Below are 22258 nucleotides of genomic sequence, written 5' to 3'. Positions count from 1 at the left end.
GGAGGAAAAAAATTATCGATGTTTTGGGGTACAAGGATTTGACCTGAAATGTTGACAATCACTTTCTTCCCATGTTGGCAGTTAAACTCACAGTAGAGAATAAATAGGGAAGTGAGCTAATCTTTGAAGATTGGTGGTTACAGTATAACCTCCATTTAGTGAGAGTACCCCCTTTTAGCCACTTTTAGCCCAACGAAAGCCTTGGTATTTTATAAGCTAGACATCGAAGGACAATTCCACATTTACAAAGTATAGACAATGTCTCCTTTGAAACTACATACAAACTTCACACCTCCCTCTTCACATGTACACCAGAGACATCCAAGTGAACTTTAATCAGCATTGTCTGGTCTGAGATTCGTGGATTTTAGGAACCCATTGTTCAGAGCTGCACTCCAAATTAAATCCCCAATACATACTCATTCAGATGTGAAGAATGGTAGCCAAAATCATTTGCTAAATGTAAATATGCTAAACCCAAAATTGTTCTAACAGCTAGCTAAGCAATACACAGCATCAAGCACATCCTTCCCTCCCTCCCTCCCTTCCCCCCAACTTTCTGCTTTCTGTAGGGATAGCGCCCTATGTGACTCCCTTGTCAATTCGTCCCTCCCCACTGATCTCCCTCCTGGCATTTATCCTTGCAAGAGGAACAAGTGCTACACCTGCCCCTACAACTCTTCCCTCACTACCATTTAGGGCCCCAAGCAGTCCTTGCAGGTGAGGTGACACTTCACCTGTGAGTCTGTTGGGGTCACATTCTGAGTCTGTCCGGTGCTCCTGGTGTGACCTCCTATTTATCAGTGTGACCTGATGTAGATTGGGAGATCGTTTCGCCGAGCACCTATGCTTTGTCCACCAGAATAAGCTGGATGTCCCAGTGGCCACCCATTTTAATATCACTTCCCATTCCCATTTCGATATGTCAATCCATGGCCTCCTGTACTGTCACGGTGAGGCTACATTCAGGTTGGTGGAACAACACCTTATATTCCGTCGGAGTAGCCTCCGATCTGTTGGCATGAACATTGGTTTCTCAACTTCCGCGTAATGCCCCCCCTCCCCACTCCCCTTCACCATTCCCCATCCCCTTTTCCCTCTCACCTTATCTCCTTGCCTGCCCATCACCTCCCTCTTGTGCTCCTCCTCCTTTTCTTTCCGTTGCCTTTTGTCCTCTCCTATTTGATTCCCCCTTCTCCAGCCCTGTATCTCTTTCACCAATCAACTTCTCAGCTCTTCACTTCATCTCTCTCCCCTCCTGGTTTCAGCTATTGCCTCATGGTTCTCCCTCCCCTCACCCCCACCCTTAAGTCTACCCATCTTTTTTTCTCCAATTCTGCTGAAGCGTTTCAGCCCGTATACTTTTTTCCATGTTCCTCCAGCATTTTGTGTGTGTTGCTTGGATTCCAGTATTGCTTGTTTGTGATTTGCTAAGAGTTATCTATATCAGATCAAGCTTAATGTCTGGGTTTGAGTTTAGAACTTCATGGTGAGCAAATCTACTACCATCACAGCTGGACAAATTAGGAGCACTGGAGCCTGAGGAGAGACTTGATCAGATGTTTTCTTTAAAATATGAGTGCATAGATAAGGCAGAATTGTCTTCCCAGGATAGAAATGTTGAATACTAGAGGTCATCGTTATAAGATGAGAGGATGATAAGTGGGGCAAGTTTATTACACAGTGCAGGAATGGTGGGGGAAGCAGCTATGATAATTGTGTTAAAATGATTTAGACAGGCTCATAAATACATAGGGAATGGAATGATAGGATCGTGTGCAGGCAGAAGGGAATAGTTTAATTTGGTATAATGCTTGGTACAGATACTGTGGGCCAAAAAGCCTGCTCCTGTGATATACTGACTATGTTCTAAAAAGTCATACTGTAAACATTAGGAGGCACAACTAGGGAACTTCAAGTTTAAACAGGTACAACATAATGTTCCTATCTGTGGAGGGTCTACTGTTATAGAACCTTCAAAGGCACAGCACTGTATGTGGACCTCTCTGATGAACAATGTATTATCAGGTTCAGGTTTTTCAACACAGTCTTTAGAGAGATATCTGAAATGCTGAGGAAGATCTGTACTCTAATGGTTGGACGCTCTCTCTATCAAGATCTACAATACACTGATGATCAACTTCCTTGTCATAGGGTTTTCCAAGCAGTCGCAGTGATGTCTCTCACAGCATCAGAAAGATCAACTAGTCAAGGACAGATGATGAGCTCAGGGTCCAAAGCTCCATATATTCTTATGGGAATAAGTAATAATTAATGCACTTGTTTAAAACTCAAAATATTATATTAACTGTTACCAATGTGACCTCAGTTACTGAGGGGAGACAAAATGAAGACTAGGTAACCACACACCACAACATTCTTGTTCAGTCTGTATGAGTCTGAGTTTCTAGTCACCTGTCATTTTAATTCTTTTTCTCACTCTAACCCTTAATCGGACCAGCCCTATATGCTCTTTCAACAAATTTCAATGTTAATGATACCAGTAAGTTCTACGAGTGCACATCACTTTCAACATTTTGGACTCCATGGTGATCTTAATAATTTTTAATAAATAACATTTCCAGACTATGTATTTCTGATTTCCAGTCTTCCTTCCACATTCCTTTGGAAATTTCAAATAATTATTCCAATTTTCACCTCAAGTAGAATCTTATTGACTTTTACTTTTACTCCTTTATCATCCAACCACTCCTGCATACAATTAAATTCTATCCCTTGGTTCTTTCCCTGCATCTTAAAACTTGCTTCATTTCTAACTTACCTCAATTCTGATGAAATGTCATTGGAAATGCTAACACTATTTTCCCCTTCACTTTTGCTGTCTGTAGCTGGTTATTTCTGGTGTTTTCTTTATTGACTTCAGGTTTCCAGGACAGCAGTACACACAATATCTGAAGAAATATTTATCATCAATACAGTGGATTCCAGTTAATTGGGACACATCAGGACCAGCACATCTTGATCCAATTAAATGGCTGCCCGAATTAGCTCAGGTTTCATTGACATTGGTAAAAAAAACATATCACAAAGACAAACTACTGTCGAACTGAATAACAAATTATGTATTTGAATGAAATACAGAAACATTAGAACTCTACCAATACTATTGGTGATTGTCTGTTGTACCTGATGATGACAGGAAACCTGTGTAAGAGAATTTTGAAAATAGAAGAGCTGTTGTACTGGGGCAACTCCACTCTCTCGACCTCAAATGTCCAGGCCCAGTGGTACAAGTAGACATCACAAATGGGGTCTTCCCTGGTTGCAAAGGATGACCATGACCTGTTCCGTGCATCGTCATGCCTTTCGCTCTCCGTATAGCATTGCAGTACTGCCTTCCTGGCGGTTGCATATCGCCGCAGATCTCATCCGCCCAGTCCGTCACAGCTGATTTGACATGCTACCACATGCATGTCCTCATCTCACTGGGTATGTGATCTGCTGGCTACCCTCACTTAATTTAGCCTGCCCATCAAAGCCATATAAAGGGTTGTGACCGCTGTCTCATGCAAACAGCTACCTGGAGCCACAGGTGAGAGTTCAGTGTGGTTCAAAGGCAATATTAAGGTGATTACTGATACTTTCAAATTCTTTGTAGTTCCTAACTTGAAGTAGTGGAATTGTTTAATTTTTACTCTTGGCCATTTCTGGTTTGACACTGCAGTGAGCAAAACAGTTCTGAATTGTCTTACTGCCTATTATCATAGTACATATATGTCACTGTATACAAGCCTGAGATTCATTTCCTTGCAGGCATTCACAGTAAATACAAGAAACCCAATAGAATCAATGAAAACCCATTCTCAACAGGGCAATCAATGTGCAAAAGACAACAAACTGTGCAAATACGAATATGAAAAAAAAATAAGAATAGCAATAGTAGTAGTAAGACAATAACTGCAGAAAATGCCAAGAGAAACCAGAAACAATCTAACACTTAACAGGATCTTGCAGCAGTTTAAGTTAATCTGATTACTGACACAGGCAAAATCAAATGGCAAATGATATTCTTGCTTTAAAATACAAGCTCATAAAATAATATTATATAATAATATTAAATAATATTATTATATAAAATAAGAATATTCTTGCTTTAAAATACAAACCCTTAAAAGGTGCCATACATTACTATAAATACAAGCCTAATCCAGTTTCAAAGTCCTAAAAATTATATTACGAATAACCCAGTATGACAGATAGGACAATCCATGTTAACTATCTGAATGTAATATTACAGGATAAAAAGAAGCAAGGACAACTTACTTAATAGATATAGCCATTCCAAACACACAGAAATCAGTTAGTGAAAAACACCAGAAATATGCTGAATTAAAAGAAGAAATTGAAAGACTATGGAACATGAACAAGGTACAGATTGTCCCAATAGTAACATCTACAACTGGTGTCATTCCAAAGTCACTATGCAATAGCATTAAATGATTAGGCCTACACATCAATATTTATGTAAATCTTCAGAAAACCACAATACTAAAAACCACTAGAATAGATTGAAAATTCCACGTAATTGAGAAATGATTGAGCTTGATTATGCTCATACCTGAGGTTTTACCAGCTTGAGCTGAAAAAAGTAAAAATGTAACAATAAATAGCTATATATATCAAGAACATGAGATGAAGAGTCCTTGAATCATTTCTTTTTAAACACAAATATGCACAATTGACTCTATTAAAAAATGTTCACTCTAAGCACTGTATAGTGTCTAAAGATCATACAAGCACACACAACTGACGTCAGTTAGAAACTCACAAAAATGCTGGTGGAACGCAGCAGGCCAGGCAGCATGTATAGGAAGAAGTACAGTCGACGTTTTGGGCTGAGACCCTTCGTCAGGACTAACTGAAAGAAGAGATGGTAAGAGATTTGAAAGTGGGAGGGGGAGGGGGAGATCCAAAATGATAGGAGAAGACAGGGGTGGGGGGATGAAGCTAAGAGCTGAAAAGGTGATTTGCAAAAGTGAGACACAGCTGGAGAAGGGAGAGGATCATGGGACAGGAGGCCTAGGGAGAAAGAAAGGGGTAGGGGAGCACCAGAGGGAGAGCAGGCAAGGAGTGATTGTGAGAGGGACAGAGTGAGAAAAAAAAGAGCGAGAACAAGGAAAAAAGGGGGTGGGGGAGGAGAGATAAATAAATAAATAAGGGATGGGGTGAGAAGTGGAGGAAAGGCATTAACAAAAGTTAGAGAAATCAATGTTCATGCCATCAGGTTGGAGGCTACCCAGACGGTATATGAGGTGTTGTTCCTCCAACCTGAGTGTGGCTTCATCTTGACAGTAGAGGAGGCCATGGATAGACATATCAGAATGGGAATGGGACATGGAATTAAAATGTGTGGCCACTGGGAGATCCAGCTTTCTCTGGCGGACAGAGCGTAGGTGTTCAGCGAAACGGTCTCCCAGCAGGATCTCCTCGTGTTTGCGTTAGTTAGAAACTGTTTGGCAACAGTCTAATGCCCCAATTAAAGCAGTAGAGTGTCCTAAATAAACAAAGGGAATCCCACTATTTTCACAATTAGTTTTTGCTAATAAGCAGTGGTCCTGATTAACCAATCGCCCAATTAACCAGAATCCACTGTATATGCTTAATATCAGGTACTAAGACTGGATTGTTATTATCTAATTTCTGTTGATTTGTTACTGATTCTTTCACTGTGGATTATTATGTCGTCATTATTGCTTTTACCCTTTAGTAATCCTCTCTGATTAGCCATGGTTTTCTTAAAGATAGGTTTAGTGGGATTTTCAGTATAAACTGTTGATGCAAATCAGCTGTGAAAGAGACAAGAATCAACAAGCATTTCCAAACATTTTTAATTGATCCATGACATGAAAAGAAAAATTATACAGAAAGATATGGGGAGTGCAACTAAATTGATATAGTTTAAAAACAATTTGGGACAGACTTGCAGGTTGAGTTGGTGGTAAGAAAGGCAGATGTACTGTTCACATTTCAAGAGGACCACAATATAAAAGCAAGGATATAATGCTAAAGCTTTATAAGGCATTGGTCAGACTGTACTTAGAGTATTGTGAGCAATTTTGGGCTCCTTATCAAAGAAAAGATGTGCTGGCATTGGAGAGGGACCAGAGGAGGTTTAGGAGAATGATTCTGTGAATTCAAGGGTTAATAACTGAGGACCATTTGATGGCTCTGGGCCTGTACTTACTGGAGTTTAAAAGAATGAGGGGGATCTCACTGAAACCTATTGAATATTCAAAGGCCTAGATAGAGTGGATATGGAAGGGATGTTTCCTATAGTGGGGGAGTCTAGGATCAGAGGGCACAGCCTCAGAATAGTGGGAAATTCACAGTCACAAGTTCTACCACAGTGTATTTGACATTTGAAGGGAGTTAAATTTTCCAAGGAAATGCTGTGATATGTTACATAAATGTTCTAGAAAATCCAGCATTTTCATTATATATTACAACCTAATTTTTTAATGACAGTAAGGACTAAAGACCTACATTCTATATTACCAATCCTATTAGATTTTTCCATTTAGACCTTTTTCTAATTCTTAGCCAAATATTAATTACACTGATTACTGTGATCTTTGCAGGAACATTTATTCCTCATTTTCTTCTCATGAATGCCAATTTCATCTCTTGGGCTAGGAACTCCTGTCCATCCAATTCCATAGTTCAGGTTATCCTCTTGGCTGCCTCAACTGTCTTTTCTCCTCCATTTCTGTATACCCCCACTACTTTCCTGAGCCCAATTTAGACCATAGAACACTGTTGCATTTTCCAGACACACAGTAGGGTGATTCATCCCCATTCACTTCATGTTTCTCTGAACCTCCTACAATCCAGTTTCACATCATTTAGTGGTCATTACTTTGCCAAAATTCAGTTGATTGATATCATTCAAAGTGTTGCAGCTCCATCTCAGCTATTCTCCCATTAACCTCCGGAAGTGCCACAGTTACCATCTGTACTAAATATCTCAGAATTCTCCCATCTTCCTCTTTCCAAATCTTCCAATTTCTGACCTATATTTACTGACAGAAAGCACGGTGTCCAGTTTCCATTGCAACCCTTACCAACCCCAGGATTTGTCTAAATCCAGCTCTACTTATTCCCAAAGCTCTATAGTTCTTCCTGAATGCTCCACATTTTCTGATTACAGCTGTTTTTCTGCATTCTCTCTAGCTCTCATGTTCTAAACTTTATGATTCATCCCCAAGTATTTCTCTAGATGCACTTCTCTACATTCCTAAGTGTAAACTATCTTAGTATGTATTTTCCCTTAAAAGCATTATATAAATTCAGGTTGCTATCAGTTAAGTTGCTTTAGCACCATCAAAAAATCAAAGTCTTTAACAATTCTATCTCTGTTTTTGGACTATTGCAAAGCAGTTGACAATTCTGTTTAATTTCATTCTAACTATGCAATTTATTCACTTGTTGCATTTTAAGAACTTTAAGCAAAATAAAACAAATTTTCCTGCTTGGGCAAAGCATAATTAGGCAATGGTAGCCCATCTAGATCTCTCCACAATGCATGCAAGGTCCTTTGAATTTAAAGGAGTGTAAAGTTTGTTAGATTGCTACTACTGCTGACTATACCTCTTGGTTCTTCTGCTTGCTTGGCCAGTTTTCGAAGGGCTGCAGCAAAGCTAGCTGTATGACCTCCTCGGATGTTTGGGGTCCCATGACCTGTTTGATTGTCATTTCTGACAACTGGTCCATTCAGTGCGGAAGCAGTTAAGGGATTAACAGTTGCTGTGGTCCTCTGTGTTGCTGAGATTATACTCAGGGCAGATGACTTTGGTTCATGGCTCATTCCTGCAGACAATCACAACATAACACCCTTATTCAAAATCCTAAAATTCTTCAATGAAACTTATTCAATACACTTGATCAAAGCATAGTTTTTCTTTGCTCATGTACTACAGTCTTAATCAAGATTGCAATGTTATATAGAGCAATCCTCTCATGCAGCTATGCTGTTTTTAAAACTATTCCCTTTTTTACAGCAATTTTTACAAATCTACAGCAATTTCAAACTTGCTATTATTAAGCAGATACAAAAAATTATCCAAGCTCCTGACAAACAGAGTTAGGGAGCTGGAGCTGGATGAACTTTGGGTCATTCATGAGTCAGAGGCAGAAATAGACAGGAGTTTCAGGGAGACAGTCACCCCTAAAAGTCAGGAGGCAGGCAGCTGGGTGACTGTCAGGAGAGGGAAGGGGAATAGACAGAAAGAGCATAGCACCCCTGTACCCGATCCCATCAACAATAAGTATACTGTTTTGAATACTGTGGGGACGACTTACCAGGGACAAGTTGCAGTGGTCGCGTCTCTGGCACTGAGACTGGACCCTGAGCTCAGAAAGGAAGGAAGGAAAAGAGGAGAGCAGTAGTGATAGGGGATTCGATATTTAGGTAGGACAGATAAGAGGTTCTGTGGGAGAGATCGAGAATCCTGGATGGTCTGTTGCCTCCCTGGTGCCAGGGTCCACGATATCTCAGATAGAGTTCTCAATATTCTCAAGAGGGAGGGTGAGTAGCCAGATGTTGTGGTCCATGTAGGGGCCAATGACGTGGATAGGAAGGAGGAGGAGGTCCTGCAAAGAGAGTTTAGGGAGTTAGGTGCAAAGTTGAAGGACAGGACCTCCAGAGTTGCAATCTCAGGATTGCTACCTAGTGCCACGTGCTAGTGAGGCCAGAAATAGGAAGATAATGCAGCTAATTACGTGGCTAAGGAGATGGTGCAGGAGGGAGGGCTTCATGTTTCTGGACAATTGGGCTTTGTTCCAGGGAAGGTGGGACCTGTTCTGACAGGACGGTTTGCACCTGAACTGGAGGAGGACTAACATCCTTGCAGGTAGATTTGTTAGTGCTGCTCTGGGGGGTTTAAACTAGATTTACAGGGGGAGGGGAACAAGAGTGTTAGAGCAGATAGTGAGGTGGAGTAGGATAAAAGTCATGCGAGGGCTACTTGTATAGATAGAAATCAAAGGTTTGTACATGATAGAAATGTTCACAGGTGCATCTATTTCAATGCCATGAGTATTGTAAGTAAGGCAGGTGAGCTTAGGGTGTGGATTGGCATGTGGGATTACGACATTATTGCTACTAGTGAGACTTGTTGCAGGAGGGGCAGGACTGGCAGCTTCATGTTCCAGGAGTTCTGTTGTTTCAGACATGATAGAGGGGGAGGGATGAAAGGGGGAAGAGTGGCATTACTAGTCAGGGAAAATATCACAGCTGTGCATACACAGGACAGCCCGGAGGGCTTGTCTACAGAGACCATATGGGTGGAGCTGAGGAACGGGAAAGGTGTGACCACACTAATAGTTTTGTATTATAGACCGCCCAATAGTCAGAGAGAATTGGAGGAGCAAATCTGTAGAGATAACAGACCAGTGTAAGAAACAGGAAGTTGTAATAGTAGGGGATTTTAACTTGTCACATATTGACTGGGACTCCCACACTGTGAAAGGGCTAGATGGCTTGGAGTTTGTCAAATGTGTTCAGGAAAGTTTTCTAAATCAATATGTAGAGGTACCTACGAGAGAGGATGCAATACTTGATCACCTGTTAGGGAACCAAACAGGTCAGGTGACAAAAGTACGTGCAGGTGAACATTTTGGGTCCAGTGACCATAATGTCATTAGTTTCAAGTTAATTATGGATAAGGATAGGTCTGGTTGAGTTCAGGTTCTAAACTGGAGAAGGGCCAATTTTCTGGAAATGAGAAAGGATCTAGGAAGAGTGGATTGGGATAAATTGTTTTCTGGCAAGGATGCATTCAGTAAGTGGAAGGCCTTTAAAAGCAAAATTTTGAGAGTTCAGAGTTTGCATGTTCCTGCCAGGATTAAAGACAAAGTTAACAGGCATAGGGAACCTTGGTTTTCAAGGGATATTGGTGATCTGGTTAAGTAAAAGAGAGAGGTGTATAGTAGGTATAGGCAACAAGGAACAAATGAGGTACTTGAAGTGTATAGAAAATGTAAGCAAGTACTAAAGAAGGAAATCAAGAAGGCAAAAAGAAGACATGAGGTTGCTTTGGCAAATAATGTGAAGGTAAACCCGAAGGGTTTCTACAAGTATATTACGAGTAAAAGGATACTAAAGGACAAAATTGGAACCCTAGAAGATCAGAGTGGTCATCTATGTGTGGAGCCTAATGAGATGGGGCAGATCTTAAACGTTTTTTTGCATCAGTATTTACACAGGAAACTGGCATAGCATATATGGAAGGAAGGGAAACAAGCAGTAGTGTCATGGAACATATAGAGATTAAAGAAGAAGAGGTGCTTGCTGCCTTACAGTGAATAAAGGTAGTTAAATCCCTCGGGCCTGACATGATACTTCCTCAGATCTTTAGAAAGACTAGTGTAGAAATTGCAGGAGCCCTGGCAGAAATATCTAAAATGTCCTTATGTTGTTCCGTTGTTTAAAAAAAGCTCCAAAAGTAAACCAGGTAATTACAGGCCGGTGAGCCTGACATCAGTAGTAGGTAAATTATTGGAAGGTGTTCTGAGAGATCGGATATACAAGTATTTGGCCAGCCAAGGGCTGATTAAGGATAGTCAGCATGGCTTTGTGCATGGTAGATCGTGTTTAACGAATCTTGTAGAGTTTTTCAAGGAGGTTACCAAGAAAGTAGATGAACAAAAGGCTGTGGATGTTGTATACATGGACTTTTGTAAGGCCTTTGACAAGGTCCCACATGGGAGGTTAGTTCAGAAGGTTCAGACACTAGGTATCCACGGAGTGGATTTTAAATTGGCTGTGTGGGAGAAAACAGAGAGTGGTAGCGGATGATTGCTTCTCAGACTGAAGGCCTGGGTCTAGTGGTGTGCCTCAAGGATCTGTGCTGGGACCATTGTTATTTGTTGTCTATATCAATGATCTAGATGATAATGTGGTAAATTGGACCAGCAAGTTTGCTGATGACACTAAGATTGGAGGCATTGTGGACAGTGAGGAAGGCTTTCTGTGGTGAACTATGTGCCTGTCGGGACACGCCCCCTGCTGACTGCTCCTGTGGCTCCTCCCACAGTCCCCCTGTATAAAGGAGATCTGAGGCCCGACGCTCGGCCTCAGTCTCCAGGACATTGTATGATAGACACTCACTCCTGGTTCCTTCTTCCAGTCAATAAAAGCCGATATCTCGCCTTACGTCTCAGTGTGAGTTATTGATGGTGCATCACTTTCAAAGTTTGCAGAGGGATCTGGACCAACTGGAAAAATGGGCCAAAAAATGGCAGATGGAATTTAATGCAGACAAGTGTGAGGTGTTGCATTTTGGAAGGATAAATCAAGGTAGGACATACACAGTAAATGGTAGGGCTCTGAGGAGTGTGGAGGAACAAAGGGATCTGGGAGTTCAGATACATAATTCCCTGAAAATGGCATCACAGGTAGACAGGGTTGTAAAGAAGGCTTTTGCCATCCTGGCATTCATAAATAAAGGTATTGAGTATATGAGTTGACATGTTATGGTGAGGTTGTATATTCAAAAGGTCAAATTTGGAGTGTTGTGTGCAGTTCTGGTCACTTAACAATAGGAAGGATATCAGTAAGATTGAAAGAGTGCAGAGAAGAATTACTAGGATGTTGCCGGGTCTTCAGAAGTTGAGTTACAGGGAAAGATTGAACAGGTTAGAATTTTATTCCTTGGAGCATAGAAGAATGAAGGGAGATTTGATAGAGGTTTACAAAATTATGAGGGGTATAGACAGAGTAAATGCGAGTAGGCTCTTTCCACATAGGAGAGATAAATATGAGAGGACATGGCTTTAGGGTGAAAGGGGAAAGGTTTAGGGGGAACATTAGGGGGAACTTCTTCACTCAGAGAGTGGTGGGAGTGTGGAATGAGCTGCCATCTGGTAAATGCGGGCTCACTCATAAGTTTTAAGAATAAATTGGATAGATACATGGATGGGAGAGGTCTGGAGGGTTATGGACTGGGTGCAGGTCAATGGGACTAGCGGAATAAAGTTTTGACATGGGCTGGAGGGGTCAAATGGCCTGATTTCTATACTGTAGTGTTCTATGGTTCAATTGCAGAGCTGAACCAGCTGATTGGCAAACCAAGGCCATGCTTAATGCCTCATTCCTTTATTCATCTGAAGATAAGCAGCAGTTGATTATGAGGGCTCAAACTGTAATAACCCTGGAGCACTGTGAGACTTTTTAACTGATACCTCCATTTATTTCTTGTACAAATGAAGACTCAGATTCATTTTAAACTTTCTCGTATTCTATGTTTTGGTTGTACATCTGGAATAAAATTTGTTCCCCTTTCATTAAATAAAAATAGAAAGCTTTCAATTCTCATTGAAAAGTTTTGGGATTCCCAAAAGCAACAAATGTGAAAGTTTATATCTGCAATGGATAACTCGGTTATGGAATCTATCAAAATATAAACATTAGATATCTGAAATAAAAACAGAAAATGCAAGAAATACTTAGTATGTCAGACAGCATCTATAAGAAGAGAAAAAGGGATAATGTTTCAGTTCTGAATCTGCACTCTTCCCGATAAGTAGTGTGCTTTCAAATATTAGATGTTTCCTTCTTATCTTCTGAGTCCAATATTCATGCTATTATTGCAACCTTGCTTTAATGCATTATTAACCTGCTGAAGGTGGAATAACCTGTTCCTTCAATTTTCTTACAGTTCCTATCTTCACTCACCTAAAATCAAGTACTATTTTTTGCATCACACACAAAATACTGGATGAACTGTTATCAATGTACCCGACTGGACAATTATTAAACTCCTTAAATGTATTTTAAACCCAGAAACTGAGCCCATTGCATTTATATTTTAAACTATTTCAGTATACATTACTGGAAATTTTACAGATAGATTCAGAATTATTCAATACAGTTTTCTCAGATGATCACATTGTTGACTCTTAAGATTCTACATCTTTTATTAATATTAAATTTTATGTCTGGTTACACTTCTACCAACTTTTTCCACTATGGATAGCTGTTAGAAGCACTTAGGTAGGTTTCTTTTGATAGAAGTGGTCACAACGGCAAACACAACCTTCTTGCCAATATATAAAAAAATTTGTAATTTAATTTTAAAATAAGACTAAATTGCATTTCCTGAACATTGGCACTTAATTATGGCTGTAAACTAAGACATGCTCATTCTTACCTGAAGAAGTCGTTAGACGTTACAATGCCACAAAAGATGAACAAGTGATTTGATAATTATTCTATTAAACTGTCATTGGAAATTGTTCAAGTTTAACATTCTTGGAAAAGCCAGTAGCTAAACCTCTCGTAACAAAATACAAAGATACTGAAGGAACTCCAGTATCTGCAGAATCTCATGTATATGTGAGTTAAACCTTTAATTTTCCACCCTGATACCCAAATCTTACCCCCAGTTCTGGGAAAAAAGGCATGCATTGAGTATCTTATTCTATGAGTAATTCTGCCCTTTGAAGGAAGGTGAACAGAACTAATTAAAATTTCTGCTCACAAGCATTCTGAAGAACATAGATCTAAGTGAACAAGAAACAAAAGTGAAAATTGAAATCAATAAAAAAAGAAATAAATAATTTCAAAAATATTTAGTCTCCAGTTGTCTAACATAGTAATAGTTAAACTGCTTTGGAATCTTATAGGGTTACAATCATCTTCAAATTACAACATGTAATAGTGTAGCTTTTATAAAAACCCTATATTAACCCGGACTGTGAATCAGAGTTTTGTAATATGCTTCCATACTTACTGCTAAATGTTGCCACATAAAAGTAACCTCTGATCTTCAGTGTATGAAAAATGGAAATTTGTATGACTAAGTTAAGTCATCAGGTGTGCTCCCTGGTTGTAAGCTTGATCTAGAAAATCAAACTTCTATCAATCTCATTCTGCTTTAAGCACATCTTTCAATGATTGAGGAATAAATGCCTTCAACGCCTACAGGCGTAACAGAATAAAACAGAACTTCAAAAGAAATGGATGAGTGAAACTCATAGAAATACAATTTTAACTTAAAAATACAATAACTTTTGGTAAATGGAAACAAACTGTTGGAAACACTCACCAGGACTGGAGGCATATGCAGAATAAGTTCCTTATTTCCTTCTGATGTAGAAAGAAGCCACTTGGCTCATTGATTCTATGCCAGCTCTCAGAGCAGTTCCACTCCCCTACTTATTTCCTTGAACCCTTTTCTCTCTCACATGTCCGTTAATATCCACCTGATACATACACCAGCCATCTTGGTAGAAATAATTTCAATAGCTTATTAAGCTAACAGGCAGCATATCTTTGAGATTTCCTTGTTTAATATTTCTGAGTTGGATATTTCATGCTTCCATCCCCTATTGCTATGCCTCAAGCCAATTTTTTTTTATTGTATTAGCACATTGTCTTAAAATACACGGCATCATTGCCTTCCACCTTGGCCTTTCCTCAAGGGCTCAATAAATTCCATATAAGGAATATCAGTTATAAACTTCCCCTCTGCAGATGCTGAGTGACCTACTGAACATTTCCAGGATTTTCTGCTTTATATTAATTTAAATTAATTTTCAAACAACAAATTAAATAGAGAGGCTACCTTCTCATTATTATAATTTGACCTTAAATGCAACCAGTACATTTTGGCACTCTAATTGCTCATTCTTGATTACAACTTCAGGCAATTGTTGGCAGGTCCTTGTATTGATAAAACAATAGATCGCAGGGTATTCAGCCAGTAGGTTAATTTCTCTGCCAGTCAGATAAATATTTGCCAATAAGATTTCTATAGTAGTATAATGACATCTAATTCTCCATCAGCAATATAAGTATTCTATAAAGAAATATTTCACAACCATCCCTTCTATTAAGTTTTATTCAATCTAGTCATTATACCAACTTGATTTTGATCAGAATAATTATCAGTTAAATGGTGGCAATTATTTTTGAATACACAGTGACAAGAACTATTTATTGCTGCAATATCACTCAAATGCATTATTACTGCTTTATTAATTAAAATTAGAGTTGTTTTAGATTGAAATGAGGAAGTACTTTTTAAGCAATACATTGTGGAAACACAGCAAATATTAAATGTACCTTATCTTTTGAGATTTATTGATAAAGAAAAACTAGTTTGGTTATCATGGTGAAGTGCACTTTCAGTACCAGATCAAATTGTGTACTTCAGTCTTTATGAAATGGCTTGAATTTACAAACTTCAAACTCAGAGCCAGAATGTCAACATTATGCAAAATGAATTTCAATTAAGTATTGAAGCTAAAAATTTGGAAAATCCTCGGTCCAGACCTCATTTGGCAGAGAAGAATATGATGAGACTGCCCCTGCATATTTTTGTTCAAGATTGTGCTCTAAATGGGGACTGGATCCATGTAGTATTTGAAGAGAGGATTGGTACGATGGCATCAGCTACCAGAATTCCCTTCTATTCAATTATTTGCTCTTAATTGAATTTCTATTCAATTAATGCTCTTAATTAACCATATTTGCTTTCAAAAACAAGATTGTGAAGAATATTTTTTGAAGGTTCATCATTTAAGAGATGTTATCAATGTCTACTAAAAAGTCAAAAAGAGTAAGATTATGGGTTTGGAGTATTAATCAACAGAATGTTTGACACTTTAATCCTCAGCACATCGAGAAGTTGAACAAAGTGATATGGTGCTGTGGTAACACAGGCTCTAATATTACATAGGAGTAGAAAAGTCTGGTATCATGCTGTTATCTAAATGAATTGAATGATACACCTACTATGTGTAGGCGAAGTGCATGGAAAGAGGACAAACAGTTATTTTCAGTTGCTTAATTATGTATTTTTAATTGTGGAATGAATTTGCTGTTACTGGAAAGGATTGCGGGCAGCGTATATTACAGAATCAGGAGCATATTCATTAATGTTGTTATTGGCCAGTCCAATCAACATAAAATATTTTTTTAAACTGAAGATGCTAGAAATCTGACCTGATCTGCAGAGTTTTTAAAACATTTTCTGTTTTTATTAAAATTACAAACATGCCGAATTTGAAGGTGTTGCTTCAACTGGTTGATCTACTGATGTAGCATTTTTATGCTCTCACCTTTTGAGTTTAATGACATAAAAACTATTAGATTTATTTTCATGGTAAAGGGCATTTTATCTGAAACAGTGTCCACACTTTTATATCAATGAATTCATTTTCTCTATTGGAAGGATCTGTATTTTAAAGCAATGAGGAAATGATCAATTATTCACACAAGCTATATAACACTTCCAGCCAGTGACAATTTGCAGGGGTGCCAGAATTTACTTGAAGGATTTACTTAAATGTTGTACCAGGAGAACAACCCACAGAATGCACGGAATAAATGAAAGAGCTACATCAATTACCTTTGCCTGAAAAGCCAATGGGCTTATACAGTACATGACAATCAGCTATTTAAATATCCTTACATTATGGGCAGTTTTAAGGGGTGCCACAGTAGCATAACAGTTAACACAATATTATACAGCTCGGGGCAGCAGAGTTTGGAGTTCAAATCAAATGCTGTCTTTCAGGAGTTTGTATGTTCTCCTCATAACCGTGTGTATTTCCTCTGGGTGCAGCTGCTTCTTCCGACAGTCCAAATATGTACCGGTTAACTGGCCATTGTAAGTTGTCCTGTGATTAGGCTAGTGTTATGTAGGTGAGTTGCTGAGCAATGCAGCTCATTTCGGCTGGAAGGACCTGTTCTGTGGTGTATCTCTAAATAAATAAGATGACCCTTTCTGACAAAGAACACTGCTGGTCAGTAACTCAAAGCAATGCAGACTTTCCCAAAGTGCTAAAGGCTAAACCACATATGCGTCATATTATTCTTTACAGGCACCTATCAGGCAACCTCCTGCCAGGAATGTGTGGTTGTAACGCTGATTGGTTTCTGTGGACCCCTTTCAACAAAGAACATGCTGCCTGTGAACACTGCTCTCCACCAGCCATTCAGATCCTATTGAAGCATTGGGGACACTCTTCCTCCCTTCTCTCATCACTGCAGGAGTCCTTTACAACAGGTAAGTGCATAACCAACTGTTAGCTGCTTCAAGACCTTGCAAAAATCTAAATAACAGTACAAACTGAAACAGACAGAACATTACACAGGCAAACTCAAACAAGAGGTCCAATTTTTAAACTTCACCATTAAAGACTGTGGTCCTTATGGGAGTTTTGAAACTAGTGCTGGTGTGATGTAGAGGTCTGTGATGTAGAGTCTCATAGCTCTAGTGATAAGGATTTAATCCTGACCACTGTGCCATCAATGTGGAAACTGCACGTTCTCTCTTTGACTATGTGCGCTTCTCAAAGTTTCTCCCTCTTCCCACTACATGTGGGTTAGTATGTTTTTATCTACTCTAAATTACTCAAAGGTAGGAAGCTTCTTCCATTGTGTCCTTTAAGACCTGCAAGCAGATCAGTGTGTGTGTGTGGGGGGGGGGAAGGGGCATGTTGCTAGAACTTGTTGTAGGGAAATTAATTGTGAAAGGGATTGATAATATTTTTATAAGAGATTACTTGGAATTCTTGGGCTCAAGGCCTTCCTTCTATGGCAGAAGGAAATATGAAAGCTATATATGCAATTTGGTACTGGCACAGACGTACACTTTGGAACTTTGGTTCCAACTGAATTTCACAATTTGAAACACTTTGCAAATTTGGTATATAAGAACACAAGCAATATAAATTGCTTTGTATATTTGTATATACATCCATATTTGTATGCTATCCAAACCTTTGAGCTGGCACCACTACTCATCAATGTCATGGTTTATCTTCTACCTCACCATTTTCATAACCTTATAGAAATCTATTGATAATGTATTTTGAATGAATACAATGATAGAGTCTCCACAGGCCTGCATGTTAAAGAATTCTAAAGTTTCACCATTTCTCCTCATCACAGTCTGAAATTGCCTGACCTTATTTTGGAACTGGGCCTCCTTATCCTTGACACTTCAGCCAGGAAAAGTATCCACCTTTCAGTTAGCCTCTTAAGCATGGTAAAACTTTTGCGCGTTTTGATGAAATGCTCTTTCATTCATCTAAATCCTGACAAATATGTCTCCTCAATTTTGCATGTAAATGTGCCATTCCTGAGTTAATCTTTGCTGAATTCTCTCTCTATGGCAAGTTAGGAAACCAAAACAATACATGATACTGCAAGTACAGTGTTCCCAAAAACCTACATAATTGCAATAAGACGACTTCAGTCACATTTTCAAATCATCTAATAATAAAGGTTAACATACGACTTGTCCTCTTTATCTCTTTATGCACTGGCAAGTTGGCCTCTAGCAACTTTAGTATCTTGTGTAAAACTGCATCTAAGTCCTATTAATATCAACATTGTTCAACCTCTCAGCATTTAACAGATACTCTATTTATCTGTTATGTACCCCAAAATGAATAACCCTCACTTTTTTTCATGTTATCTTCTGGCTGTCACTCACTCACCCATTCATTCAGCTTGTCCAAATCTCTTCAAAGCCTCTTTACATTTCCCTCAGTGCTCACAAACTCAACTAGTTTACTATCTTTAACATGGAAACATGACATCTAGTCACATTTATCAAATCATTGACATTGACTATGAAAAGTTGCTGCTCCAGTACTGACCAAACCTTAACACCTGCAAGTAACAGCTTACCAAACTGAGGATAGCCCATTCATTCTCAAAGAATAGTTAATTCTCAGTCTATATTGGTAGATAACACCCACTTCCATGTGCTTTTGACTTTCTGATCAGGACTTTCTAAAATGCCTTCTCAAAGTCTAAATATGGATTCTCCTCTATCTATCCTCAAAGAATTCCAGAAGATTAGTCAAACATGACTTTTCTGTAATATACTAATATTGGCTCAATTTAATCCTATTAGCCTTTTCAATATTACATTATTAATTAGATGTTCAGGTGCCTTTCTACCATTGACATTAGGCTAACAAGTCAATAACTTCTTGTTTTTCTCCTTTGTTCCCTTAACTAATGGGTCACATTTGTTCTGCTCCAATCCAGCTAAACAATTCAGAATTTATAGAGCTTTGGAAGATGATAACCCAATTAGACATTATCACTAATATCCTAACATAACATCAATGAGTTGACTACCACTAGTTTTATTTTGATCTCAAGACAAATATGCCATTGTAAAGGTATCCCGTAGACACAGAGGGTGGTCAAACAACTTAAACTGGTTTTATTTCTAACATTTCTCATCATGATGAAAGGTCATTGATCCAAAAAGTTTCTCTCTTAAAGATTGTGCCTGACCTGCTGAGTATTCTGAGCATTCTCTGTTGTTATTCTAGTTATAGAATCTTTTGCACTACACAGCCTTCAGTACCCGAATTAGGTCAGTCATACATCATCACTTCTCAAGACATTTCCTGCTGGAGTTCATTTCACAATAATATGGATTGAGATTTTTGCCATGTGCTTATTTGTTGCACATTTCCCTGGCTGGGTTGGAATTAAGTCTGAATCCTTAATTGCAAGAGGCTGATTAGCAACAAGGTGTGACCTACTTGGGTCTGAAACTCTGTCCACAAAATGGCTGAAAATCTTTGACAGATGGCAAAGCCATGTTCCCAGTTTTCCCATCTGTTCAAGCCTTACATGCTTTACTCAATCTTTTGAATTACATTAATTTACAAGCATTCAGTAACTATAAAAACCCAAGAAAAAAAAGAAAAATCGTGGGAGAGTATTTAAAGAAACAAAAACATAAATAATTTAATTTTTTACACAGCGCACAAATAACAAAACTTTCTTCACTGATATCATAAAATTTCTGTAGAACTAATGAGCATGCTTGCATTCAAAGTAAAAATAGTCCTTCTGGGCTAACATCTTGATCTGTCCATTAAAAGGAGAGGGTGAATCACCAAAGCGTAGGTTTAAGATATATATTTTTAGGGCTTATCACTACATCTTGATGCCCAATAGCTGGAATTTTCCATGTGGGAAACTCCAAATCTTGCAGTGCTGTGTAAAACACTGAAATAGTGGAGGAGTCATGGAGGAAACATCATAAACAAAAAAAGTTCTACATCATTACTTTTTCACTACAGAAGCATACACATTGGACCACATGAAACAATCTTTTTGAAAAACAAACAAGGGAAAATCAGCAGATGCTGGAAATAGAATCAACATACACAAAATGCAGGAGGAACTCAGCAGGCCAGGCAGCATCTATAGAAGAAAAGTACAGTCGATGTTTCAGGCCGAGACCCTCTAGCAGGATAATATTTTTGCATATTTCTTAACCAGCTTCAGTGAAACTGAATGAACACTGAAAATCTGAGACTTCTTGCAAATGTTGCGAAATAGGATTTTCATTCTAGGTCCCTTGTGCATCGAATACACTAAAGTGCAAAATGTTCAAGTAACATGCAATGGACATCAATTCTGTCATTTTTACACAAACAAATACCATCTGCTAGCATCATCTGCAGAGGTGGGCTTTCAAAATGTTTGGACCCTGTCTAAGCTGATCCCAGGCTGACACTAGGAATCTTATTCAGGTAATTACTCATTTGATTCTCCCTTGGGGTTTCTCTACTTGTCCAGAGTCAGCCCCATTCTTGCCCAGCCAGCTTCCATCCACTGATCTGCTATCCAGGCAATTTGCTTGCATGAATACAGCAACCAGTTAAAAAAATTTATCACTGATCAAAGTCGATGAATCTCAGATGGCAGTCTCCAGTCACAAGTATGATTCTGTTATGTACCCTGTAATGGGTTAAAAAGGACCAGCAGAAATGGACACACCTGGAGTCTGAGTCTTCCATTATAAACACTATTTTATTAGTAACTACCTGATAAGGTAATATAAAACAAGCTAAGGCAAACAGGTTAACAGAGTATATGCATATATAAGAGAGTAAATAAAGTTCTCAAGCTTCTCCCAGCTTAGGTGGTGAAATTATACAGTCTTATGATGGTATAGGTATGAAATCAGTTCAGTTCTGGAATTTGAATTGAGTAGAGTTGGAGAGAGAGAGAGATGTTTCGTCTTCCCAGTGCCGATGCCATCGAATCCTCCACATTGTCCTCCTGCTCCCGAAACTTATTAAAGTCACTGACTGTGACCTCACAAACAAGAATGCCGATTTTCCACGGTATGTTATCAACCCAGGCCAGGGTTAAACACAACGATAGCTTCCCACCAGTCACCCCTTTGTCCACACTGTGAGCAAAAAAACCCACCTTTGTCGTAGGCACACTAAGCTCAACCAGTGTCAGTTTCTTCCTTATGTCTGGCATATCTGTCTAACAACCAACTGACCTTGTATTTATTCAAGCATGCTGAACACCAGCCGTCCATCAAATAACACCACCATCGGTCACCATGGTGACCCACGAGCTGTTCATTGCTCTCTCACTGTAAGAACTCACAAGAAGTTAGTGTCCTTGTATATTTAAAACAAGCTTTAGAGTTCATATAAACACCATTTCAAAGCAGGCTTCATCCCTCTCTCTCTCTCTCTCTCTCTAACAACTCAAACAGTGTCCAAAGGTCAGTCTCATTCTCCCAACATTTTAAAGTGATAGTCCACAGAAAATATGAACCCTAGGGGTACATAACTCCTCCCCCAAGAAAGCAAAATTTTGATCAAAGAGCAAATTTTTAAAAACTGTACGTTACAGAATATAAAGCAATACATATGTGATTATCATGTAGCACATTACAGAAGCATATACAAATACTAATCTCTATTTCAGTTTTAAACTTAACATTCAAACAGTCAATCTACCATGATACTGTCTTTATCTTTCAAATGCTTTGTTACAAAAAAAAAGTCAAATTCCTGCAAAACCAGATCCTGTTGTATTGAAAATGGAGTTTGATCACCCATTTTCCCTTGTCCAATTCACCACAGAACAATTAACCATCATGCGATCAGCTTGCTTACCAGCTTGGATAAGGCCTTTATCACTAGTCCCAGTTTCAAATTCCAGGTTACCCTGGTCCTCCCAGCTACTCTCTGGGAAACTCTCATCTGGAGTAAGCTCAACCTCGTAGGTTAAAACAACTTCATCTGCTAACCTAGCAGACTCCTGCAAGGTAGCAGCATCCTTTTCATCTAGGTATGACCTTACATCATCTGGAACACACTTCTTAAATTCTTCAATCACAACCAGCTTTTTCAAACTGTAAAAATCATCAGGGTCCAACAATGGACCTCCCAGCTGCCACATCTCCCTCTCGAACTGTCTCTGTTTTTCTGCCTCTCTAGC

At 38.9% G+C, this 22258-nt stretch overlaps 1 protein-coding gene across 2 annotated transcripts in view; it reads right to left on the bottom strand.

Annotated features, from left to right (window-relative positions):
* The window catches only part of LOC132378686 (genetic suppressor element 1-like), a 255016-nt gene that overhangs the window by 115983 nt on the left and 116775 nt on the right, over positions 1-22258 (bottom strand). For both annotated transcript variants that reach the window (XM_059945790.1, XM_059945791.1), the window contains exon 2: positions 7609-7827. In XM_059945790.1, coding sequence (XP_059801773.1) covers positions 7609-7827 — 219 coding nt within the window. The remainder of the gene's footprint in view (positions 1-7608; positions 7828-22258) is intronic.

This window comes from Hypanus sabinus, chromosome 20, assembly GCF_030144855.1.
Source record: "Hypanus sabinus isolate sHypSab1 chromosome 20, sHypSab1.hap1, whole genome shotgun sequence".
In the NCBI taxonomy this organism is placed as follows: domain Eukaryota; kingdom Metazoa; phylum Chordata; class Chondrichthyes; order Myliobatiformes; family Dasyatidae; genus Hypanus; species Hypanus sabinus.
Note: the sequence above shows the minus strand (reverse complement) of the source record. Positions and strands in the feature narration are given on the sequence as shown.